Here is a 22,630-nt window from a genome sequence, read left to right on the forward strand (position 1 = left end):
GTGGACCCTTTCTCAGACTAATAGTTTTTAACATATAATCAGGGAAACTAATTCTATTGAAAATAGTTATCAAAATGTTAAGAAAACAAATGTGCGATATGGGAATATATGTGATTTACTAACACATTATGTAGCAAATTCCAGAGGCAGGTCAAATAACTATTGTAAATTCGAAGCAGTGATGTACATGAATGGTAGTATGAGATATCTGCCATTAGCTGCAGCAAAACATTAAAATACTTGTGATTTTGACGCCTGACAAAGGCATGGGTATTGGTAATATGTCTGTGATTTGTCGCCTACATTCACAAGAGAAGAAAATGCTAAATTTCAGTTAGGGCTTAGGAAAGATAAGAATGTAACATTTTATCTCCAAGTTCATAGTCCTCTGGATTCTATCCACAGACCCCTTGGAAGTTCATGGACTTCAGGTTAACAGCCCTACTCTAAAGGGTCAAGGCCCCCTAAGTGCTCACTGCACTTAGGTCTGGACCCACAGGAGAGCTGGATAAAGACGTAGCTAGTTGAGTGCATCTGATTTGAAGGGGTGGTTGTGGGAAAAGAGCAGGCAGGAGAGCCAAAGGGGAGTCAAAGTTTTGGAGGTTAGTTGTACTGTTGCAAAAAAAAAGAAAGCAAAATATGGATTCCTCTGCACAAGTAATAGAGAATAGAAAAAAAAAACATGTTCTGTGTTGAATGTTGAGTCAGACTCTCCTTATACAAGCATGGCCCCTGAGATTCATATTCAATGGTATTGCTTAGTAAGTTCTGATTTCAGAATATTAAGTGACCCTCTCAACCCCAAAAGGAATCAAGGTTATAACATACTCCCAGGGAAAGGGGTGGGGGTGGAGGGACTCTGTCTCAAGCAGTGTCAAAGGTCCTAGCAAACAAGACCATTTGGGCCTTTCTTCTACTTCCCAGACTGAACTTTTTCCGGGATACTCCAGACTTCCGTGTCTTGGCCTGCGGAGGAGATGGGACAGTTGGCTGGATTTTGGATTGCATTGGTAAGAATGGGCTGGGAGGACCTTTGCAGTTTACTTATAGTAAGTATATTTAAAGTCTGAAGAAGGCAATAAAAAAAGAAAGAGAAATGTAGCCATGTCTTGCTCATCCTTGTTTCCACTCTTGGACCAATGCTTGACTAAATATTTACTTTGGGTGGAAAAACAAAGAAACAAGACCAGGGAAGGATTTCCACAGGTACAGATGGAATAGTTTATTTCAGGCCTTGCCTCAAAAACATCTGTCATGTCCAGGGTTTGGTCAATGGCAGGATAGGCCAGATTGGGTGGTCGGCGGGGTGTGTGTAGGTTTGAGACTCCAGGCAGAGCCAAGGTGGTGGATAAAGGCCAAAGAACAAAGTATAGATGCATGTTCCAGGGAAAATCACCTTGAGATGAGTACCAAGAGTCCAAGCCCAGAAAGCACATATATAAAGTGCAGACAAGTGCAAGCAAAGAAAGGCCACATTGGGCTGTGTCCAACACACTTAAATCAGAGGGGCAGTGGTGAGAGCCCAGGCTGAAAATTAGGGTTCCTAATCCAGCTCTACCTGATCTATGGGTCCTTGGACACATGACCCCCAGTAAATAATGGAGGCTGACTCTGAAATCCTGGGACAAGAGCATATTCAAGATCTAACCCTGGAGAACCTAGATAAACACTGGGATGTGGACATGAGGGCGGAAAAGGGAAGAGCTTGGGAGAGCCATCATTCAAGTCCAAGACTGGGCCCAGAGCGACAAGCCCTGGGCTGCTTCTTTCTTCCTGTCATTCATTCCACAAATATTGTCTGTGCACCTCCTGTGCCAAGTTCTCCTTGAGACAATGAATAAACGGACAAAAATCCCACCCTCAGGGAGTTTTCCTTCTAGAGGGAAGACACAAGCAATAAACAAAGAAGTAAGTGAAACAAATAATATATCAGAAGGTGATGAAAAATATATATATAGCAAAGAGGGGGCAAAGGGAACACAGCTGTGGAGTGAGGGCTGCAACTGAAATCCTAGTGGTCAGGGAAGACCTCTCAGAGCAGATGATGTTTGCATGGGGACTTGGACAGGGGTGAGCCATGCGGATACCTGAGGGAAGAGCAGTTTGGAGGCTCCTGCAGTCACCCAAGTGAGAGGTGACCATGGTTTGGACCACAGCAGAAACAGGCGATAGGGAGACTGCAGCTGGAAAATTTTCTTGGTACACTAAGTTATTACACTGCACATCTAACTGGATACCTTATTTTGAAAAGTTCCGCTATAATGCCCATTCCATTTAAGCTTCTAAATGGAAAAACAAAAATAAAATGAAATTACCAATATTTTTGTGTCAGATTTTGGATATCTTTTGAAGGTAGAGCCAATAGGATTTGCTGACAGACTGATGTGGGAAATGAGGACAAGAACAGAACCAAGGATAGGTCATGATGGACCATGAACAGGGCAGGGCAGGGCAGGCTGGCCTCCAGGGGTCATAAGCCGACCCCTTGGAGGGGTGGGACCAGCACCTGCACTCCTGCTGCTTTTTGCTCCCTCACAAGCACTTTGGTTTCCATAGAAACAGCCCTGCCAAGCAGCCACCCACACTCTCCTGTCACCTCCGGCTTGAGTTGTTTGTGGGAGGAGGGAGGTGTCCCCTGGGAGTCAGGAAGGAAAAGCTGATCAGCAGAGGATGGATGGTTGCAGTACTGAGAGCTGCTTGCATGGTTCCCTCTCCATCATGAAGGAGAAAGTAGGCTTTGGTGAAAAGTTTTATAAAATTCATCTGCAGAGGACACAGGTGATAGGAGCTGCTCAAAATAGAAAGAAAGAAGGTCATGTGAGATTATCTGCTTTTTACAGGTTAGTGGGTCAAGGAGAAAAAATCAGTGGTAAGAGGAATAATGGCACAGTGTTCATTCATTTATTCAAGAAATATTGGAGCAATTATTCAGTGCTCTCTACCACCCCCATTTGGTCCCCTCCCTGATCTGTTCTCCCTCTATAGCCAGAATGGTCTTACCTAAATGTCAATGGGTTCATGATGCATGTGAAGCACATAAATGGCTTCTCATTATTCTTAAAACAAATACAAAAACTCTTCAAATGATCTACAGGCATCTGCATGGTCTAGCACAGCCGTGGGCAAACTACGGCCCACGGGCCGGATCCGGCCCGTTTGAAATGAATAAAACTAAAAGTAAAAAAAACCGTACCCTTTTATGTAATGATGTTTACTTTGAATTTATATTAGTTCATTCATGATGCATGTGAAGCACATAAATGGCTTCTCATTATTCTTAAAACAAATACAAAAACTCTTCAAATGATCTACAGCCCACCCCTGGTCTAGCAGCTGCCCACCCTTCCAGCCTTATACCTCCATCCTTCTCCCTCTAGACTCAAGCCACACAGTTCCTTTCTCAGACCCTTGGATACTGGTAGACCCACCCCTTCCACCACAGGGCTTTTGCCCGAGTTGTTCCTCCTGTCTGGTATGCTCCCCTGGTCTTTGCTGGTCAGTTTCTACTTCAGATCTCAGCCAAAGTGTGGCTTCCTCAGGAGAGCCTTTCCTGACATATCCCCAGCCTCTGTCACCTTATTATAGGACCACACTCCTTTCATCTTCAGCATAAATTTGAAATTTATGGGAAGACCTCATTAATATCTGTCTCTCCCCTTCGACTACCACCAGAGCCTAAGTCATAGCTTTTTTTTTTTACCTGCTTTTAGAGTCATAGTACATAGTAGGCCTTCAGCAAGTATGTATGGAGATACTGTGGTGAATGGGATGTAGATCCCAGGAGGTTACAGTACATTCAGGGAACAAATGCATAGTCAATTACAAGACATTGTGATGAGATTATCCCTAATGATAAAGAAACATTCTAGAGAGGCACCTGGTCCAGACTAGGGCCACCAGGGAGGAACTCCCAGAGGCAGCATCTGAGATGAGCCACACAGAGCTTGTGATTTAAGGCACTGAAAATGTTAAGATGTGGTTGACATGTTGGATGGGAGGTTGGAGCGGGAAGAGATGAGGCTAGAGAGGAAGGCAGAGCCTGGAAGGGCCTAGTGTGCCATGCTAAGGGGTGAGGGGAGCCCCAACAGTGTGAAAGCAATGGGCTAACGTGATCAGGCTTGTGGTTCAAGGATTTCCCACCTTGGCGAACGTGTAGAGAACACATGAGGGGGTGGAACTGGAGGCTGAGAGGGCCAAGAGGAGACAGTTGCAACCATACCAGTGGGAAGGAATCATATCATTCCTGAACTCAGGCATCACTATGGGGATAGAGAGAAAAGGTTTCTTGGAGATCTATTAAGGGAGAAAGCTCACAGAACTTGATGAGTGAATAATGTTGGGTGAGGGAGAGGAGAAACCTAGGATGGCATCCAGCTTTCTAGCCTCCACACTGTGAAGATGGTTGACTACAGAAGAAAGAGCAGATCTAAGGAAACAAGGGTCTTCCAGGCAAAGGGAACAGAGTGTGCAAAGGTAGGGAGGCATAAACATTGACTATGGGTTCTGGGAACAATGAGAAAGTCCATTGCTTTGCTCCATCCTCCATCTTAACCCTCCCACTTATAATCTCAGCCCTGGGTTTTGCCAGAGCTCAACCACTCTGGCACAAGTCAGACAAGCCAGGGGACCTATGAACTCCTGTTTTGCTGGGGCAACCCTAGCATGATCCTCATGTAGGATGCTGATTCCTGTAGCACCCCAACCCTCTACCAGCCCTCCCCCATAATATCATTCATTGTCCCTGGCACTAGGTGAACTGAGGTTTATGTAAATAGGCACCTTCTTGAGCCCAATGGGTGTCTGCGCCTCTTTCAACTTTCTTAATCAGCTAACATAAACTTCTCTAGATCTTCAGCCAGATTAAAACATACATGGTCTCCTGTGCTTTCTCCATGGTTCGGTCTGATGCTGCTTCACACCAGCATGGAAAATAAATTTAGGAATCTGTGTATTTGCAAGTCTGGGAGGAGGTGAAAGTGGCAAACTGCTACCTGGGTGCCAAATGACACATGGAGGTTTTCTGTTAGACACAATGCTATGTTTAAACTTTTGAGCACGAATGACTTTAGGTGTGACATCTTCAGTTTTCCAAATGCCTCACTATTCCCTGATGTCTCAAACCCACCTGTGCTACTGTCTATGCACCTGCCCAGTCCTTGAAGAAAGGAGGAGCATGTTTGGAGCTCTAGAGCTCTGGTTTTGGATCCTGGCTCTGGAATTACTTTCCTCTCTCTTCCTCAGTGTCTTCATTTATGATGAAAATGATAAGACCCTGCAGGGTTGGTCTGAGGAGTAAATGTAACAAGTGCTGGTTATCACTAAGGATTAAAGCTGCACAAACTACAGTAATGATTTTTGAGGTTGCTGTCACCCCAAAGGAAAGAATTGAGGTGAAATTATGATGAAGAGATGCAAGTTACAAGGAGACAGATTTCGTTCACTATGAGAAAACCCTTTGTAATGGTCTACACCAGTGATGGCGAACCTTTTGAGGTTTTCAAAAACCTTTTCAGCATTTTGAAAAACCCTAACTTAACTCTGGTGCCGTGTCACATATAGAAATTTTTTGATATCTGCAACCATAGTAAAACAAAGACTTATATTTTTGATATTTATTTTATACTAGAGGCCCGGTGCACAAAAATTTGTGCACTGGGGGGGGGGGTCCCTCAGCCTGGCCTGTGCCCTCTCACAGTCTGGGACCCCTCAGGAGATAATGACCTGCTGGCTTAGGCCTGCTCCTGGGTGGCAGAGGGCAGGCCCAATCCCTAGGTGCAGCCCCTGGTCGGGCTCAGAGCAGGGCCGATTGGGGAGTTGGGGCGCCGCCCCCTGTCATGCACAGAGCAGGGCGGATCGGGAGGTTGCGATGCCACCCTCAGTCACGCTCAGCGTGGGGCCGATTGGGGGGGTTGGGGCACCGCCCCCTGTCACACTCAAGGCAGGGTTGATGGGGAGGTTGCGGCGCCACCCCCTGTCACGCACAGAGCAGGGCCAATCAGGGGGTTGAGGAGCTCCCCCCTGTCACGCACAGAGTAGGGCCGATAGGGGAGTTAGGGCACCGCCCCCTGTCATACACAGAGCAGGGAAGATCAGGGGGTTGGGGCGCCGCCCTTTATCACCCACAGAGCAAGGCCGATCAGGGGGTTGGGGCACCGCCACTTTCACACTCAGGGCAGGGCCGATGGGGAGGTTATGGCTCTACCCTGTCACACACAGAGCAGGGCCTGTGGGGGGGGGGGGGTTGGGGCGCCACACCCTGTCACACACAGAGCCGCAGGGCGATCAGGGGGTTTGGGTGCTGCCCCCTGTCACGCTGATCCGGTGCTGGGAGGCATATTACCCTTTTACTATATAGGATAGAGGCCTGGGGGCCGGCTGGTTTGCCCTGAAGGGTGTCCTGGATCAGGGTGGGGGTCCCCACTGGGGTGCCTGGCCAGCCTGAATGAGGGGATGATGGCTGTTTGCAGCTGGTCACACACCCTCCAGGGTGGGGGTCCCCACTGGGGTGCCTGGCCAGTCTGGGTGAGGGGCTGAGGGCTGCTTTCAGGCTGGTGGTTGTTGACTGAAGCTCCCAACCACTCCTTTTTTTTCTCTTTTTTTAATTTTATTCTGGGCCAGCTTTAGCTCTGGCTCTAGCTCTGAGGCTTCCGCTGGTTTGTTTGCGTTCTATAATCGAAACAATGTATAACTTCAGCTCTGAGATCCCGGAAAGCTTTCTGGGGGTTTTTTTAGCTTCTATATTTGTTAGAATGTTTCAAACTGCCAGCTCAGAGGCCGGCAGCGCAGGCGGGGAATGTTGCAGTCTGCAGTCACTGCAGCAAGCAAGCCTCATGTTCGTTTCCAGCTGCCTGGCTGCCGGCCGCCATCTTGGCTGACAGTTAATTTGCATATACTCACTGATTAGCCAATGAAAAGGGTAGCGGTCGTACACTAATTACCATGTTTCTCTTTTATTAGTGTAGATAGTTAAATGCCATTTAACAAAGAAAAATCAACCAAAAAAATGAGTTCGCATGTCACCTCTGACACGCGTGTCATAGGTTCACCATCACTGGTCTACACACTGCAGATGCAGGAGATTACTTCAGCAAGTAGTGTGTTCCCCATCATGGGAGGTATTCTAACAAAGAACGCTATGGAAGGGTTCAAGCATCAGGTCAGGGATAACTAGATAACTCGGACATTCTGTAATCCCATGGCATATGGTTCTCTCATCCTCTTCATGGGTTGCAGATAAGGCCAACTTTGCAAAGCATCCACCAGTGGCTGTCCTGCCTCTTGGAACAGGAAATGACCTGGCCCGATGTCTCCGCTGGGGAGGAGGTGAGTCTACCTGGGAGTGGCACTCCCCTGGGGACAAGCTTTCCAGTCGACAGGGATGCTCCACAGAGCTAGGCTGAACCACCCTTTTAGGGATCACATTCCACAGATTAATGCTCAACTCTGGGGTCAGATAGACTTCATGGCTGTTTCCCTGCCCTGCATGCCAGGCTTATGCTTACCCCCCACTACATCTCCTGTCATCCTGAAACTATCTGCTTACCACCTGCCTTCCACCAGAGAACAAGTCAACTTTAAGGTAGAGTCTCCTTCCCAGCACTCATCACAGTAGGGGCTCATTTAGACAGGTGTTTTCTGCATAAAATTCCCCCTTCCCAAATTACTGATCTTCTGAATTAGGACTCAGAATGCAGACTGAAAGGCCACATCACCGGCTATTGACGGCCTCCAGATCAACTAGCCCCCCACCCATCCCTAGCCATGGACCCTCATTTTGAAAAGTTCAGAAGGGGGAATTCAAAGTGGTAACCAGCTTACAAAGCAATAGGCAGGAGCTAAGTTGAGATCTTTGCAAACTACAACAACCCCCATGGAGCTGGGCATGCTCCAGAAAGTGCAGAAGTTCAGATCAGCCCAAGGAACCCACAAACCAGTCTGGCAGGTAGGATCAGAGTGAGACTGAAGACGGCTGATCAATTCAGAGAGCAATTCAAAACCAGGCCAGGCAGCGGTCAGTGTTCAGAGGCTGGTGCATGTTTGGGGGCAGAGCAAGTGAGATCCAGCCTAGAAGGAAGTTGGCAAGCACTGGAAGAGCTACCAGGGTCCTCAGCTGCACACTGAAGCTAGAAAAGAGCCCTCTGTTCAGAGACAGGCAGAGTGTGGCCCTGCACTGTGAGCATTAGGCAGCAGAGACAGGCACCAATTTCATGCAGGAAACCCAGCCTGCACTCCCAGATAGTTTTAAGTCCCTCTGCTATGTAGCTGCTACCACTGCTATCTTGTAGGGCATCCCCTAAGTTGCTGGCCAAAGCCCCGACAACTTGAAAATACTCCTCAAGGTTGCCCCGAAAGTAAGCAGGAACATAGAAGTGTTATTTGAAAGAAAAGACTGTCTGTCCCACTAACTTCTCACTACTTACAATTCACATTCAATGTTAATTTTCTATTGCTACATAACAAATTATCCTAATATAGAGGCTTAAAACACCCATTTTAGTTCACAGTTAGAAGCCCTAGCACAGGCCCTCACAGGCTGAAACCTGGTCTCACTAAAGCTTCCGGGGGAAGAATTTGCTCCTAAGCTCACTCAGGTGTTTAGCTGAATTCAGTTCTCTGTGATTGTAGGATTGGGGACCTGTTTCCTTCCTGGTTGTCTCCAGGGACCACTCTCAGAGGCGAGAGGCCTCCCTCATGACTTGCCAGATGGGGTCCCTCCTGAAGATGGCAACAGAGAATCTTCCTCATGTCGAATCCCTCTCAAGCTTCAAATCTATTTCTTAAGAAAAGCCCAGTCCTTTCTGAGGACTCCTCCAATTAGGTCAGCTCCATCCAGGATACTCTTCCTCTCTCAAAGTCAACTGTTTCACGTTATGTACCTAATTGCCTCTTATTCATGGGACCCAGGGCAGGCAGGAATCGGCGGGGGAAGGGGGGTCATCTTAAAATCCTGTCTACCACACTGTCCCTCTCTGACATGACATGGTCTAGAAATGGGTCCTCCCTTCTCCCATATGCAGCTTTCCAACCACCCAGCCCAAGTCTCCAGGGCTTGCTTCGGCAACACAGCCTGCCCACTTTTGGCCAGCACCGCCCCCCTCCCCTGCTGCTCTGGCTCTCAGATCTCCCCAGCTTCTTTCTATTTGCTCCAAGTTGCCCTCTCCTTCTCTGTGGCTCAGGGAACCTAAGAGTCTCTGGCCCACAGGCACATTGGGGGACTCCAGGTCACAGATGCCCACAGCATTCCCTGCTCTGAGCTGCCTGTACATCAGCGACAACTTAGCTTTCTGCTTTGGGACAAATGCAATGTTATGCTCCACAGGCTATGAAGGGGGAAGCCTGACAAAAATCCTGAAGGAAATTGAGCAGAGCCCCTTGGTGATGCTGGATCGCTGGCACCTGGAAGTCATCCCCAGAGAGGAGATGGAGAACGGGGACCAGGTCCCGTATGACATCATGAACAACTACTTCTCCATTGGTGTGGTGAGTTGGCCATGGTTTGCCTTTCTGCATGGAAGAGAAATGCTTGGGCAGGCAGGAAAGGTTCTGGTCCACCATTGTCCCCCCAGCCTGGTCTCCCCTACTCTTTACCTCTCCTGGCTGCCTCCAGCCTTGACTTATGTCCAAGCATCCTCGCATCTGGACACCTTAACTGTACCAAGCCCCCATCCTTGGTTATATAGGAAATTCCTTCTCCTATAATTTTAACTAACCGAAGAAAAGACAGGACATTTTTCGAAAGACATATTTACCCTTTGGATCATTTGAAGCAGTTAAAGAAAAGCAGCACCAAAAAATAACCAAGGGGCGAGGTCAGGAGACTCTCACGCAAGCTTCCAGAGATGTAACTCTGTCCTCCAGGGAGGACTGCGTGGGTCCAAGCAGCTTGACTGGCTTAGCTCTCAGAATTCTTTCTCTCCTGTTTTCTCCCTTCATCTCAACCCCATTCCCCTCATTCCAAGTGCTCATAAATCTCTGTGGCTTCTCCCCTGGCTGACCCCTCCGGCTGAGCTCTGTGCTCCTCTTTGGTGCTCCCACAGCCCTCTGTACTTATCCTATCAGTGCACTCACTGCATTAGATTGAAGGGATTGGTTGAGTGTCCTGTCTCCCTCTGCCAACACACACACACACACACACACACACACACACACACACACACACACACACACAGGTAGTGTCACATTCCTCTTTCTCCCTGCAGCCCCCAGCACATCTAATGCAGCACAGTTACGTTGTGTTGATGAACTCAACTTCTGATCCAAAGAGGATGGGGTGGACACTGCTTCCCAAACTGTTGGGGACAGGAGGGGAGAGAAAAGGGATCCAACACTGCCAAAAATAGAGCAGGGGTTTGGGAGGCAGGTGCAACAAAGACAGTAGCATTTACTGAGCTCCTACTGTGTGCTCTCCACCGTGCCAGACTTTATGTATTCTAGTCCTCAGAGCAATCCTGCAGGTATCTTGTCCCCACTGTCCCCATTTTACAGGTGAGGCCTCAGGACATTGGACCAGGAAAGGGCAGAGCTAGCACATACACGCTGTGCCTCATTCTGAAGCCAGGCCCATTCCTCGGTGTCCCTGTCTTGGAATTTAGCTGTCTAGCTCCATATGTATTTGAGTCCCTCCAGATTCCAACTGTGTGATACCTGCACTCCTCAACCATCCTTACCTGTGCCTCTTTTGACAATATTTTAGTGGTTAAAAAAAGAGAGAGAAGGGAAATGATAAAGATATTGTGCAAGAGCAGGTTTAAGGAAAGGATTTTGTTTTTTAATAAGAAGAGTAGAAAGAGAACAATGGAAGCAGACATGATTACTACTAGTAATAATACCTTAGATGTATAGAATTTATAATTTTCCATAATTACAGATATTTTCTTGATTCTTCTGACTGCCCTGAAGGGCGGTATTATCTCCATTTCACGGTGAGGAAACAGAGACAAATTAAGGGATTTGCCTTCATGTTTTGACTCCTAATCCAGCACTCTTTTTCTACTACTAAAACAGAAGAAAGGCATTGCTGGACCCACCATCGGGTTCTGAAAGGATGGAGGTGTTGGACCAGGAGTAAATTCAGGGGTCTCTGTTCTTGTTTAACTCCCCAGCTCCCTTGGTCTTAGGTGGGGGAGACATCATTCCCTATGCCTTTTCCATCACTCCTCTCCAGTGACCTAGGCAGAGTCCTCCCTCCTCTTCTTGGCTCAAAGGCCCCTCTCCTTTTCGGATCACCTGCTTAGGCTCCACTTCCCCCAATGGGAACATGCAATCGTCACCTCTTACAAATCAGGCATGACTGGCATATCTAGCATTCGGGGGGCTTCCCATCATTACCTTTTCACAAAAACTCAAGTCTTTTGCCTATAACAACTAGAATATAACTTGCTAACATTTATTAGGTACCTACTGCACACCAGGCATAGTTTCCCTGTTGGTAAGTATTGTCATTATTCTTTTGTACTTTGTAAGAAGGAGCTACAGCTTAGAGAGATACAGAGTGATGAAGCCAGGAGCCACTACTGCCTGGATCCAGAGCCCACTGAGCTGTGAACCATGAGCCCTGCAGCCTCTGCACAAACGCCTCTGTCTTCATGCCACCAAACCGGCAGCATTTGGGTGGGGGGATGGCGATGATTCAAAATTTAGTCTGTGCTGACTCACCTATGCCCCTTGTCAGAAATGCAAATTCTACTCCCTGACAGATCCTGATTCCACTCCAACCCACAGTTTTACTTCCTTACAATGATTCAGTTGGTCTGGACAAAGTCTGGAAATTTGTATTTTTAATAAGCCCCTGAGATAATTCTGATGTAAATGGTCCCCATGAAGTCTTCAGTGAGTGAAGACCATTCATTAGAGCAGAGAATAGTCCAAGGAAGTAGTTCTTCAAGGAGCAGAAACCAGAACTGAAATAAAAGAGAGAAAAGACAGGCAGGGGAAACCAGTACCTATAAGCAACCAGCCAGAAATGAGAGCTGAGCTGCAGGACAAGTGACCTGCCTTTAGCCCCAAATCTTCTCTCTTAACACACCCAGACTCTGGTTGCCAAAAATACCCCTGCCTGTCTCTACACAGTGCCATATGCAAAAGAGGGAGAGGGGGCACTCACTTAGTATTAGCTAACCAAATGGATAGACACAATAAGAGAATAGACAACCTCCCCTCAACTAGATAACCAAGCCTAATCCCCAGAGCCAACACTGATCATGGTTTTAATTCATTATTGTAAATAAACTGGGAAGGGAGGGAAGAAGGCCAGCTAATTGTCCCCCAAGGAAATTCATGTAAACAGATTCTCCATCACACTCTGTGGTCAAGCTATTTATTTGCCCTGGGCTGACTTACAATAATCCAATCTGTTCATCCTTCAAATTATGAAGAACTTCACAGCACCTTTTCTTATAATCCCTCCACACATCTTTAGCTTGTGCATATTTAATATTTTATTGCAAAGCAGTGAGGAACCAGGGCTGTTTTTTTATCTCCTTGGTGTGCCCTTAGCCTTCTTGCAATAAAATGTTTGCAGGGTTTGTGTGCTCGCTCTTTAAAAATTGGAAAGGCAAATTCTTGAGAAAACAAGTAGCCAACACACAACCCTAACAGAACCTGGGGCTGACATTTGCAGAAGCTCTTGCTCCCTATTTGACTTCCCAAACTTTGTAAGACGAGAAGTAGGTATGTAAACCAACCCACAGTTTTACTTCCTTATGATGATTAGAGTCAGACTCCTTTGGCAAAGAGAGCCGTGCAAAGTCTTTGGCTCTTTTGAAGGACTTGGAATATCTGTTAATATCAAATGTCTGCTGCCTTACACTTACAAAGGTGATGACAATGACCGCTGCTGTGGAGCCCATAGGTGGTAAAGAACTTGTCCTGACAGTTCACTGGTCCCCTTGTTACCATACACCCCATTTAATAGATGGAGGGATAAACCAGGAAAACGCTCCTGGCCTAAGCAAGGAGTGACTATGGCCTCATTGTCACCACATTCCCATAACCTTTGTACATGCCAGCTCCTGTTGGCGAAGCGTGGAGATAGCTGGCCTTCTCAGTCCCTCTGATAACATCCATTGGCAGGAGATTTTAAACATAGTTATTCAGGACGCTACTTCCTCTGACTTCTCTGGCCTCCTCGTCTCTGCTCTTTATTTTTGGATTGGCAGAAATGTCAGGATGGCCAGGTATCAGTGACAGGAAGTTTGGGACTGAAATAATTCCTGGAGCATGTGTAGCTCTGAACGCCTCAAAGGCTCTACTGTCACTGAGCCTTCCAGGATGAGTGAACAGCTAATCCCTTGATTCAATGAGATCTATTTCTAATGCTGAGGTGCCCCAGGGGCCAAGGAGAGGCCATAGTCATCACACTAACCCATGCCATTCTCCACCTTACAGACTGGATTTATCAGACTTCACCAGCCAAGTTTCTACAATGGTACACGTCCTACCCATTAGGGAATTTATATTTTTTAAAAATCATCATTGTCTCTGCACCTTTGGACTCCCTCAGCCTCAGGTTTTTGTCTGTCACCTGTGAGAGCCATGAAGGTACTAAAACAATGGGACTCACTGAAAGGTGTCTTGGACAAGAGTTTGCCACTCTTTTTAATCCCCCAATCTGCCAGAATTTTTCAGAATAATCCAAACTTCAAATAATCTGGTTATTTTGTCTCCTTTCTTTTTATCTCCATAAGTTGTCAAATTGGTTTAGAAATGCATTGTCCAATATAGTAGCCATTAGCCACACATGCTATTGTGTACTTGAAATTGGACTATTCTAAATTGAGAGATGCTATAAGTGTAAATACAGACTAAATTTCAAAAATGTGGTATGAAGGAAAGAATTTTAAATATCGCTATAATATGAATTATATGTTATAAGAATAGCATTTGTTAATTAAAATATATTATTAAAGTTAATTTCCTCTCCTTTTACTTTTTTAATGTAGCTACTAGAAAAAATTTTAAATTTATTTCTACTGGACATCACTGGCCTAGACATCCCAGCATTTCAGAGTTCAAACACTGCTGCTTAGATTTGGAAGGGGTACAAAAATATTTTGTCCAACTGTGCGATTGGAGTTTTAGTTCGAGAAAGAGTATCCACGTGTCCTCACCGCTGTCATCTTGTCTTTACCCCACACTTCATAGAAAGCACCCCAGAGAGTGAGGCCATCAGAAATGTCATCAGCACATCCACAGGCTTGCAATTCCCATCTACCACCCACTCCCTTCAGAACAGAATTCTCCTTTTGCTGTAATAAATACCAAAATGCGGTTTGAACCATTGTAGCACTGGTTTCCAAAATTTAAATGAAATCACAACTAAGTGTAAGGACAGCCAGCTCAGTACCTGACAGAGAGAAGCTCAACAGAGGGTAAAAGTGAATCTTGACTCTCGTTTGGATCCCCAGGTAGGGAAACATGATCAGAGCCTTGGCCTGCATTGCCTTTTCAAGACTGAACAGCAAAGGAACTGCTCAGCTCTCCTTTGCCACTTTGTGCATTTACCAAGGAATTACACTGTCAAATTAGGACCCACATGCTTGACTAATAATGTTGTAAAAGCTGGTCTTTGTGAAAAAGAAGTTTTGCAAAACCTAGTTATGAAAAAAAACAAAGATAATCGGAACTACACAGTGGGAGGGGTCTGTGCACATGTCCCAGAGAATAAAAAGGCCAGAAGCCAGTCACAGCAGCACTGGGGGCAGGGAATCATGGAGTACAAATCATGCCAGGCAACATGTGATTGCTTTTTCCTTTTCTTTTCTTTTTTTCCGACAGAAGAAAATTGGTGCTTCAAAGGAACACAAGCAGATGGGTTATGTTCTTGAATTCTAGAGAAGCATTTGACAGATGTCAGTGAATTTTGTTCAGAGTGTTCACGGAAACTTGCTCAGGGAGAGGGCGGGGCGCACAGTCTGGCAGCATGAAGCGCAGCTGCAGGAGAGCTGAGCAGGCTGCACAGGCCCTGCAGACAGAGGCCTCTGGGGGCTTGCTCATCTCCCACTGTGTCCACTGGGGTGCCTGCCTAACCAAGACCTTCAAATCCTGATGTGTCTTAAACTAAAAACTAAATCAGTACCTAGTTTAAACATAACATTTTTAAAACATGATTTCAGCAAGGAGTATTTGCCAACACAAAATAAGCCCATATTCTTGACTTTCCCTTTCAGTAGTGGGCTGCTAGCTGGCTTCACTCCTCTGTCACGTGTAAATATCACAAAAGCTCCTCTTTGCCCCCTCACTAGCTTCTAGACTTTCGGTCCCCACCATTAACTTGTATTTTACTCACCCCACACAGCACATGCTCAAAAAATGCTTCTTCACTGCACTATACCTCCTTATGTTCAAAAAAATTCCAGGGAAAGAAATTTGTAGATTTTCTATATTAAGAGCCGGAATTAATATACACTAGCTGAAAATTCACTGTATGAAATTTCAGTTCCCTTTTAGCCACATATTATAGTAAATGAGTTTCTGTATTTTTCCCCTGAACACATCTGAATCAGCTCTCTTGTTTTTTGGTCACTCCCCCAACTCCAGCCAAATTAACTCATATATTTTGTAGTCCATCAACTGCACCTAAAGTGCTGGCATGTGCCATGGGGCTGAGGGGGGAAAGGGGTGTTATGAAGTCTTCTGCTGGAAAACCAGACCATTAACAAGGGTGGAAGACCAAGCTTGAGGAGGAAAGATGAGTTCATTTTCAGGTCTGAAGCTCAGGGTTTGTACTAGAGATATACTAGGGACAGTATCTAGAGATGCTAGTATAGTGGGGCCTTGACTTACGAGTTTAATTCGTTCCGAGACCGAGCTTGTTAAGGAGTTCGTTAAGGAGCTCGTTAACTGAAATTACTCTGTCAACTCAATGCAAAAAATCGGCAGAGAGACAGCTGGTATCTCAAAAAACTCGTTAGTCGGGACACTCCTAAGTCAAGGCCCCACTGTAACAACCATGAGGACACGAGATGCAGTGTGGGCTACAGATTGGACTCAGGGCTAAGAAGTTCTGATCCGAGGATGGAGAGCCCAGAAGCATGTGCCATGGGAGCCATCCTCTCTGTGAATTCTGAGGAGAAGGTGGCCGGGAATGCAGCAAAGGGATGTGCTAAGAGGAGGGCAGCGAAGTGCCCCTAGAATGGCACTTCTGACTCTTACTGACCTTGGGGACAGCTGTTTCCAGGAGCGATCAAGAAGCGGAAGCCAGAGGTTTAAATAGATTTTTTAAAATCTATTAAGCACGTTACCCAATGCTACAATTATTTCTACTATTAGGGATGGTTAGGAGTTAATATATAAGAGCATCTGCCAACGTCAGTTTTCTGGTTTTGATAATGCATGATAGTTATGTAAGACGTTATCACTGGGGGGGAGTTGGGGGGAAGGGGCACAGGAACTCACTGTACTATTTTTGCAACTTCTTGTGAGTCTTAAAATATTCTGAAATAAAAAGTATTGTTTTAAAAGATATGGCAAGATATTTCCAAAGGCTCTCCCTCCGTGTACACACACACACACACACACACACACACACACACACACACGCCACTTCGGCCGTCCTCACTGCTCACAGACCCAGACCCCCTCTCTCTTCTCAAAGGGCAGTGGCTGTCCCCTTCGCTCATCCTGAAGTATGGCTGGGTAGAGGGGAATACTGCCAGGAGTCTACACGCATGGGGGCACTACCCCCTAGCCTGGGACCTGCTGTTCTTCCCTGAAGTTGGGGGGTTTCCGTGAGAGCCTGTGCTTCCCTTCCTTCCACATCGCACCGTCATGACCACTAACCAGGGATCTGCTTTCTGTCTCTTTCGCTTTCAGGATGCTTCCATTGCACACAGATTCCACGTGATGAGGGAGAAACACCCCGAAAAATTCAACAGCAGGTAAGAGGGCCCTTGGGCTGCAGCGCTGCCCGAGCCCCGCCCCGAGCGGAGCCGCGGTCCAGTCCGAGGCCTCCACCTGCTCTCACCGAAGTGTTCTTGGCCCGGCCGCCCAGGGACTTCACTTTCCTGCCACGTTGTCGGAAGGAGGGCTTCCATTTCCAAGCAGAAAACAATGTCAGAGACCTGCGGCAGCCTAGCCTCCTGCCCCCTCCCAGAGGATGATGTGCAGAGGGAGGAATGGGGCGGGGTGGGGTGGGACGGGGTGGGGTGGGGGAGGAAGGGAGTGATGCGCCGGCCATGAGGAGTGGAGTCTGCGCTTGGCTAAGTGGAACCCTCCTGGGGCTCGGCCGGCCGCTTTCTCAAAATGTGCCACCCTTACCCCACCCCTGGCCGCCGCGATTCCTCTGGGGAGGGGGGCAAGTGGGGGCGGGGCGGGGGCCTCAGCTTCTCTTGGTCTCAAAGGCGAGGGGGTGGCAGCTCCCGGCGTCGGAGAGGGCGTCGCCTCCGCCTCCCCCGCCAGCAGAGGGCAGCAGAGGGAGGCCCTATAGAGGGCGCGGGACCGGAGCCCACCAGATTCCCGTCCCAGCCTTCGCACCCTGAGTTAGGGGTCCAAAAATGAAAAGAGAAAGGAAAAAATTTTTAAAAAGATCATTTGCAAATAAAACCAAACCCTCCTTGCTGGCGGGAGGGATTTCCAAGAAGTGAGTGGTGACTGGCATATAGCTGTTCCTGGGATTGATAAATTACCTTTTTCCCTTCTTTCTTTTTTTCTTCACGTTAGTTAATTTCCATCATTTCTCTTTCCTCTGTGTTGTACCATTTCCAGATGACCTCTTGGCCCCACTCTACCCTCAGACAGGTGGGGAAGGACTCACACTGAGCTTGATGGGCTGAGTTTAGCCCTCAGGGTTCTCTTTAATGCAGTGGTCTGGTGTTATCTGAAGACATTCCTTTAAAGCCCATTCCTGAAAAGCTCCATCATTTTCATTCCTACTCCTTCCCCCTGACCCCACAGTCTGGGAAGTTAGCCAGAAAGAAGAAAGTCTTTTTAGAGATCAGAAACTGAACATAAGAAGCTACTTCAGCATCAGGAAAATTAATCTGTGGCATTTAATAGTAGCTGAACTAATCTTCTTAGGGTGTGTATTTTGTCACAGGCATATTCCGTGGCCTTCACATACACAGATCGTGCACACTCACAAAACACTCTCAACAGGTATATTTTCAGCCCCACTCCTGTTATAGGCACAGACTTACAGGTCAGATGACTGTCTTCTCACGATCTTTTCCACTCTCATATATATATAAAATCACGTTTTTAAAAAAGTACTTCTCTTCCATCCACTCCAAACTTTTATGGTCCTCTTCTCATGCAGGTGCCTTTACACAGACTCATGCACACATGCTTGTTAGGGTGCCACATGCTTGTGAAATCCATGGGGCTTCTGTTTATTCATTCATCCATTGAAGACATATCACATACCAGGTACTGTGCCAGAAGTCTTTTGAATAAACATGTGAGGGGCTCTCAGTCCCGTGGTGGAGACAGACTAGAAGGCAGATGTTGATGAGTTTTGCGTTAAACGGTGTGAATCCAGGGGACCTATGGGAGCACAAAGCCAGGGCATGGAACTTGGTGTGGAGGGCTTTCCAACAACAGAGATGCCCAAACCAAGACACAGAAAACAGGTGTGTGTTTTCTAAGTTAACAAAAAAGAGAGGGACAACCCAAGGAGAAGAAGCTAAATGTTCACATAGATACCAAGAAATACAAGAATGCGGCATGTTTGGGCAAGAGCAAGCTGTGCAGTGTGATCAGTTGTGTGGTCTCTTGGCTTGAGAAAAAGCAAAACCTCTGTAGCTGGTAGAAAGCAAGGAAGCACAGAGAGGGAGACAGTCCTCTATATTCCAAAAATCCATAGGTCAACATATGACATAAATAGAGCAATCATCAATCACTCACATGGTTGAATACAATGAGAAAGATACCTCTGTCAGAAATTGTTATAATTGTGCATTTCAATGCAAAGTATGAACAAATTCACTGCTCTCTGAATGCCTGTTTTTCCTTCCCAGTTAGGTACATGCCTTGCCTTTCACCTGATTGAGGTCAAGGTAGTGTAATCACCTAGAACAGCGGTTCTCAACCTGTGGGTCGCGACCCCTTTGGCGGTCGAACAACCCTTTCACAGGGGTCGCCTAAGACCATCCTGCATATCAGATATTTACATTATCATTCATAACAGTAGCAACATTACAGTTTTGAAGTAGCAACGAAAATAATTTTATGGTTGGGTCACAACATGAGGAACTGTATTTAAAGGGCCAGAAGGTTGAGAACCACTGACCTAGAATGACAGGCATGGGGATTTGCATGTAAATCCATGTGCCTGCTAATAAGTGAAGACATTGCAGTATAGAGCTAGGCCCTGTTTCACAAGGTCCCAGAACACTTTCCATTAAGACCTTTGAGTCCATGCTGCTGCTTTGAGAATCGCTTCTTGCTCACATTAAACATACCCAGGAGTGCCCAATTTGTCCACTGAGAGGCAGGCAAGCAGCCATTTTCTCAAGGCTTCCTTATTTAGTGCTGGAGATGGTTTTAAATAGGCAGGTGGTTGTTGCCATGGTTACCCCATTACACCAGCAGCTAAACTTAGGAAGGGCCACAAGGGATAGGAAGAAAGCTTGATATTGATATCGGGATTTGGAAATGTAAACGATATTATCAAACAAGGCTTCATTTTACTCAGCTGAATTTAGGTTTTCCAAAGAGTAGTCACCAGTTGGCTGGCCGCCCTTACCATTAATGCTCAGGACTGGGTCCTCAGGGACAACCCTGAGGTTAAATCAGGGGTGGGCAAACTTTTTGACTCGAGGGCCACCATGGGTTCTTAAACTGGACCGGAGGGCCGGAACAAAAGCATGGATGGAGTGTTTGTGTGAACTAATATAAATTCAGAGTAACCATCATTACATAAAAGGGTACAGTCTTTTTTTTTTTTTTTTTAGTTTTATTCATTTCAAACGGGCCGGATCCGGCCCGCGGGCCGTAGTTTCCCACGGCTGGATTAAATCTAGGGAGTTATAACTGTTTGTTTTGTTTTGAACATGGGAATGTGACTAGTCAGGGCTGAATTTATCAGGAAACTTCAATTTTTCCCAAAGCTTCTTGAGTTTTCAAGGCTACCGTAACAAGAATCCTTAACCTGAGGTACAAGCGCTGTGGAAGCTCTGTGGACACTTTGGCATTATCATTATATGCAAGATATTGAATATATTTTTCTGGAGAGACTATCAGAAGGTTCTTGGAGGGATCCATAATCCTCAAATGGTTAAAAGTCACAGTTCTGAGGCCTCTTTGAATCCTAACAAGGTCTTCCCCGGATGGCCTCTCTACACAGGTTGTTGCCAGGGAAGGTGGTTGGTTGCACAAAACTAAGCTATGTTCCCTGGTGGAATTGCTTTGTTAATGGAGCAAGAATCAGACCCAAAGGTGCAAAAGATGAGCTAAGTGTGATAGTCAAGGGGGAAAAAAGGCCTTTGATGGCAGATAATATATTTTGGATATATTCTACTTCTAATCATTGACAGACTAAATATTAATTGCTAATTTAGGAATGTTATGAAAATTATCTCATTATTGGCATAAACCATAGAAGAAAGATTTAATACAACTAAGATTTAACACATTAGAAAGTGTTCTAGGATACAAGGTTAAGTAAGACATGGTCCCTGCCTTCAAGGAATTCATAATCTAGCAAAGAAAGAAAAATAATCCTCAATTATTTTTTACAAAATTATTTTTACATACAAGATTACATTTAGTAGGTAATATAGTCTATAGGAAGTTGTATAGTATCAGTGCAGAAATAGAGTTATAAGGGAACCAAACTAGGAGCTGTTATTTTTTGAGGTCCTACTAGACACCAGGTGATACATTCAATTTTTAAACTACATTAGATTATTTATTTGTTTTTAATTTTTTTCTTTATTGATTAAGGTATAACATATGTGTCCTTATCGCACCATTGCCCCCCCACTCATGCCCTCACCTCCTTGTTGTCTGTGTCTATTGGTTAGGCTTATATGCATGCATACAAGTCCTTTGGTTGATCTCTCCCCCTTACCCCCACCCTTCCCAACCTTCCCTCTGAGGTTTGACGGTCTGATCGATGCTTCTCTGTCTCTGGATCTGTTTTTGTTCATCAGTTTATGTTTCCCAATGCAACTATACAAGGTACATGTTAGCATTTCTATTTTATAGATCAAGAAAATAAGGCTGGGAAAAGCCGAATCATCTGGCTGAGGTCATACAACTTTTTAAGCAGTAGGGCTGATTTGATTCTCTTTTTTTAGCTGAAATATAATTGACATATAACCTTATGTTAATTTTAGATATACAACATAGTGATTCAATATTTGTATATATTGTGAAATAATCACCACAATGAGTCTAACCCCACTCCTAACTCCAGCGTGCAAACTCTGTTTATTATACTTTCTGTCTTTCATGGCAAGCACCTATTAGATGTCCAACCTTCTGATGGGAATTTATTATATATGATGTCACTCAGGGCTCACAATAACATGCAAGAGTAAGTGCTACTGTCCCCATTTCAGAGATGAAGAAACTGAAGCTAAGGAAGGTGGAGCTCTTCCCATCTCCATCCACTATTATTGATTGTCTTTATGAGGAAATCCTGCTGAGTGTAAATAGGGACCAAAGGTATACCACCTACTCTTAACTTGTGCATTAGGACTCTTCTCCCTAGCAAGGAGCAGGACCAACCACATGATTCTGTGGCTCAGTGTTAAAAAAAATTATTAAGAATTTCAAGTCCGTGACAGCAGAACATCAAATCAAGCCCAGGGTCCTCCTAAGTGTGGGGCCCTGTGAGATTATACAGCTCTCACACCCATGAGCTGGCCCTGGCAAGGAGAGAAGAATTAATAAAAAGACACATTTTCCAGGACTCAGAGAGTGGGGAGCTTGCAATGAAGGTCAAAGAATGGTGGGAAGAGGGTTTCACCTAGGAAAGGGTTATCAGCCCCTCAAACAGGCAGTGGTCAGTGTTCACGGATGAGCTGAGGATGTCACAAGTCTTCCAGATATCCAAGAGCCAGTCTTCCATGAAGTTTCTGCATGGACTCTCCATGAAGATTTTTGTATATATGGAATATACACATAGAAGCTACCCAATTGCAATATCACTGTTAGTGAATGTTTGGAAAGAGAAATCTAACTATAGAGTTTTTTGTTGTTGTTGGTCACAAACTCAGAGCACTTGAGGAATGTGTTATTCCAAACCTGTTGAGTGCCATCCACTTGAATATGTCCCTCAGCAGTTTAAGCTGAAGCAAGATATTTCCTGTTAGGGCCTTCAAAGGGACCGAAACAGTACTTCATTCCTACCAGAAGCTGACCGCCTTTCCCAAAAGCTCTTGGGTAATTAACAGGCTCTAAAGTGTTAGCTTTCTTGGAGCCAGGGCCATGGAGTAGCTGATGAAGGGTTCCCCACAAGCCCTAATGTAATCTGAATTCTTAAAGGTTGGAAATACATCTTGAAAATAACTAAGCTCTTAATAGATATTTATAGAATGAGGTAGCAGGGTATGGTCTAAGTTGGCATCAAAACTTGGCTCTGCAGTTTGCTAGCTATGTGACCTCGGGCAAGTTACTTAATCTCTTTAATCCTTTGCTTCCTCCCCTGAAAATCTTACAAGGTTGCTATAAGTATGTAATGAGATAA

The 22,630-nt window shown here is 45.7% G+C and overlaps 1 protein-coding gene across 3 annotated transcripts in view; it reads left to right on the plus strand.

Moving 5' to 3' along the window:
• DGKG (diacylglycerol kinase gamma) overlaps nucleotides 1–22,630 on the plus strand; it is a 153,834-nt gene that overhangs the window by 53,120 nt on the left and 78,084 nt on the right. For all 3 annotated transcript variants that reach the window (XM_023750483.1, XM_023750484.1, XM_023750485.1), the window contains 4 exons: nucleotides 925–1,010; nucleotides 7,234–7,323; nucleotides 9,320–9,480; nucleotides 16,813–16,877. In XM_023750483.1, the coding sequence (XP_023606251.1) occupies nucleotides 925–1,010; nucleotides 7,234–7,323; nucleotides 9,320–9,480; nucleotides 16,813–16,877 (402 nt within the window). The remainder of the gene's footprint in view (nucleotides 1–924; nucleotides 1,011–7,233; nucleotides 7,324–9,319; nucleotides 9,481–16,812; nucleotides 16,878–22,630) is intronic.

This window comes from Myotis lucifugus, unplaced genomic scaffold, assembly GCF_000147115.1.
Source record: "Myotis lucifugus unplaced genomic scaffold, Myoluc2.0 scaffold_14, whole genome shotgun sequence".
Lineage (NCBI taxonomy): Eukaryota > Metazoa > Chordata > Mammalia > Chiroptera > Vespertilionidae > Myotis > Myotis lucifugus.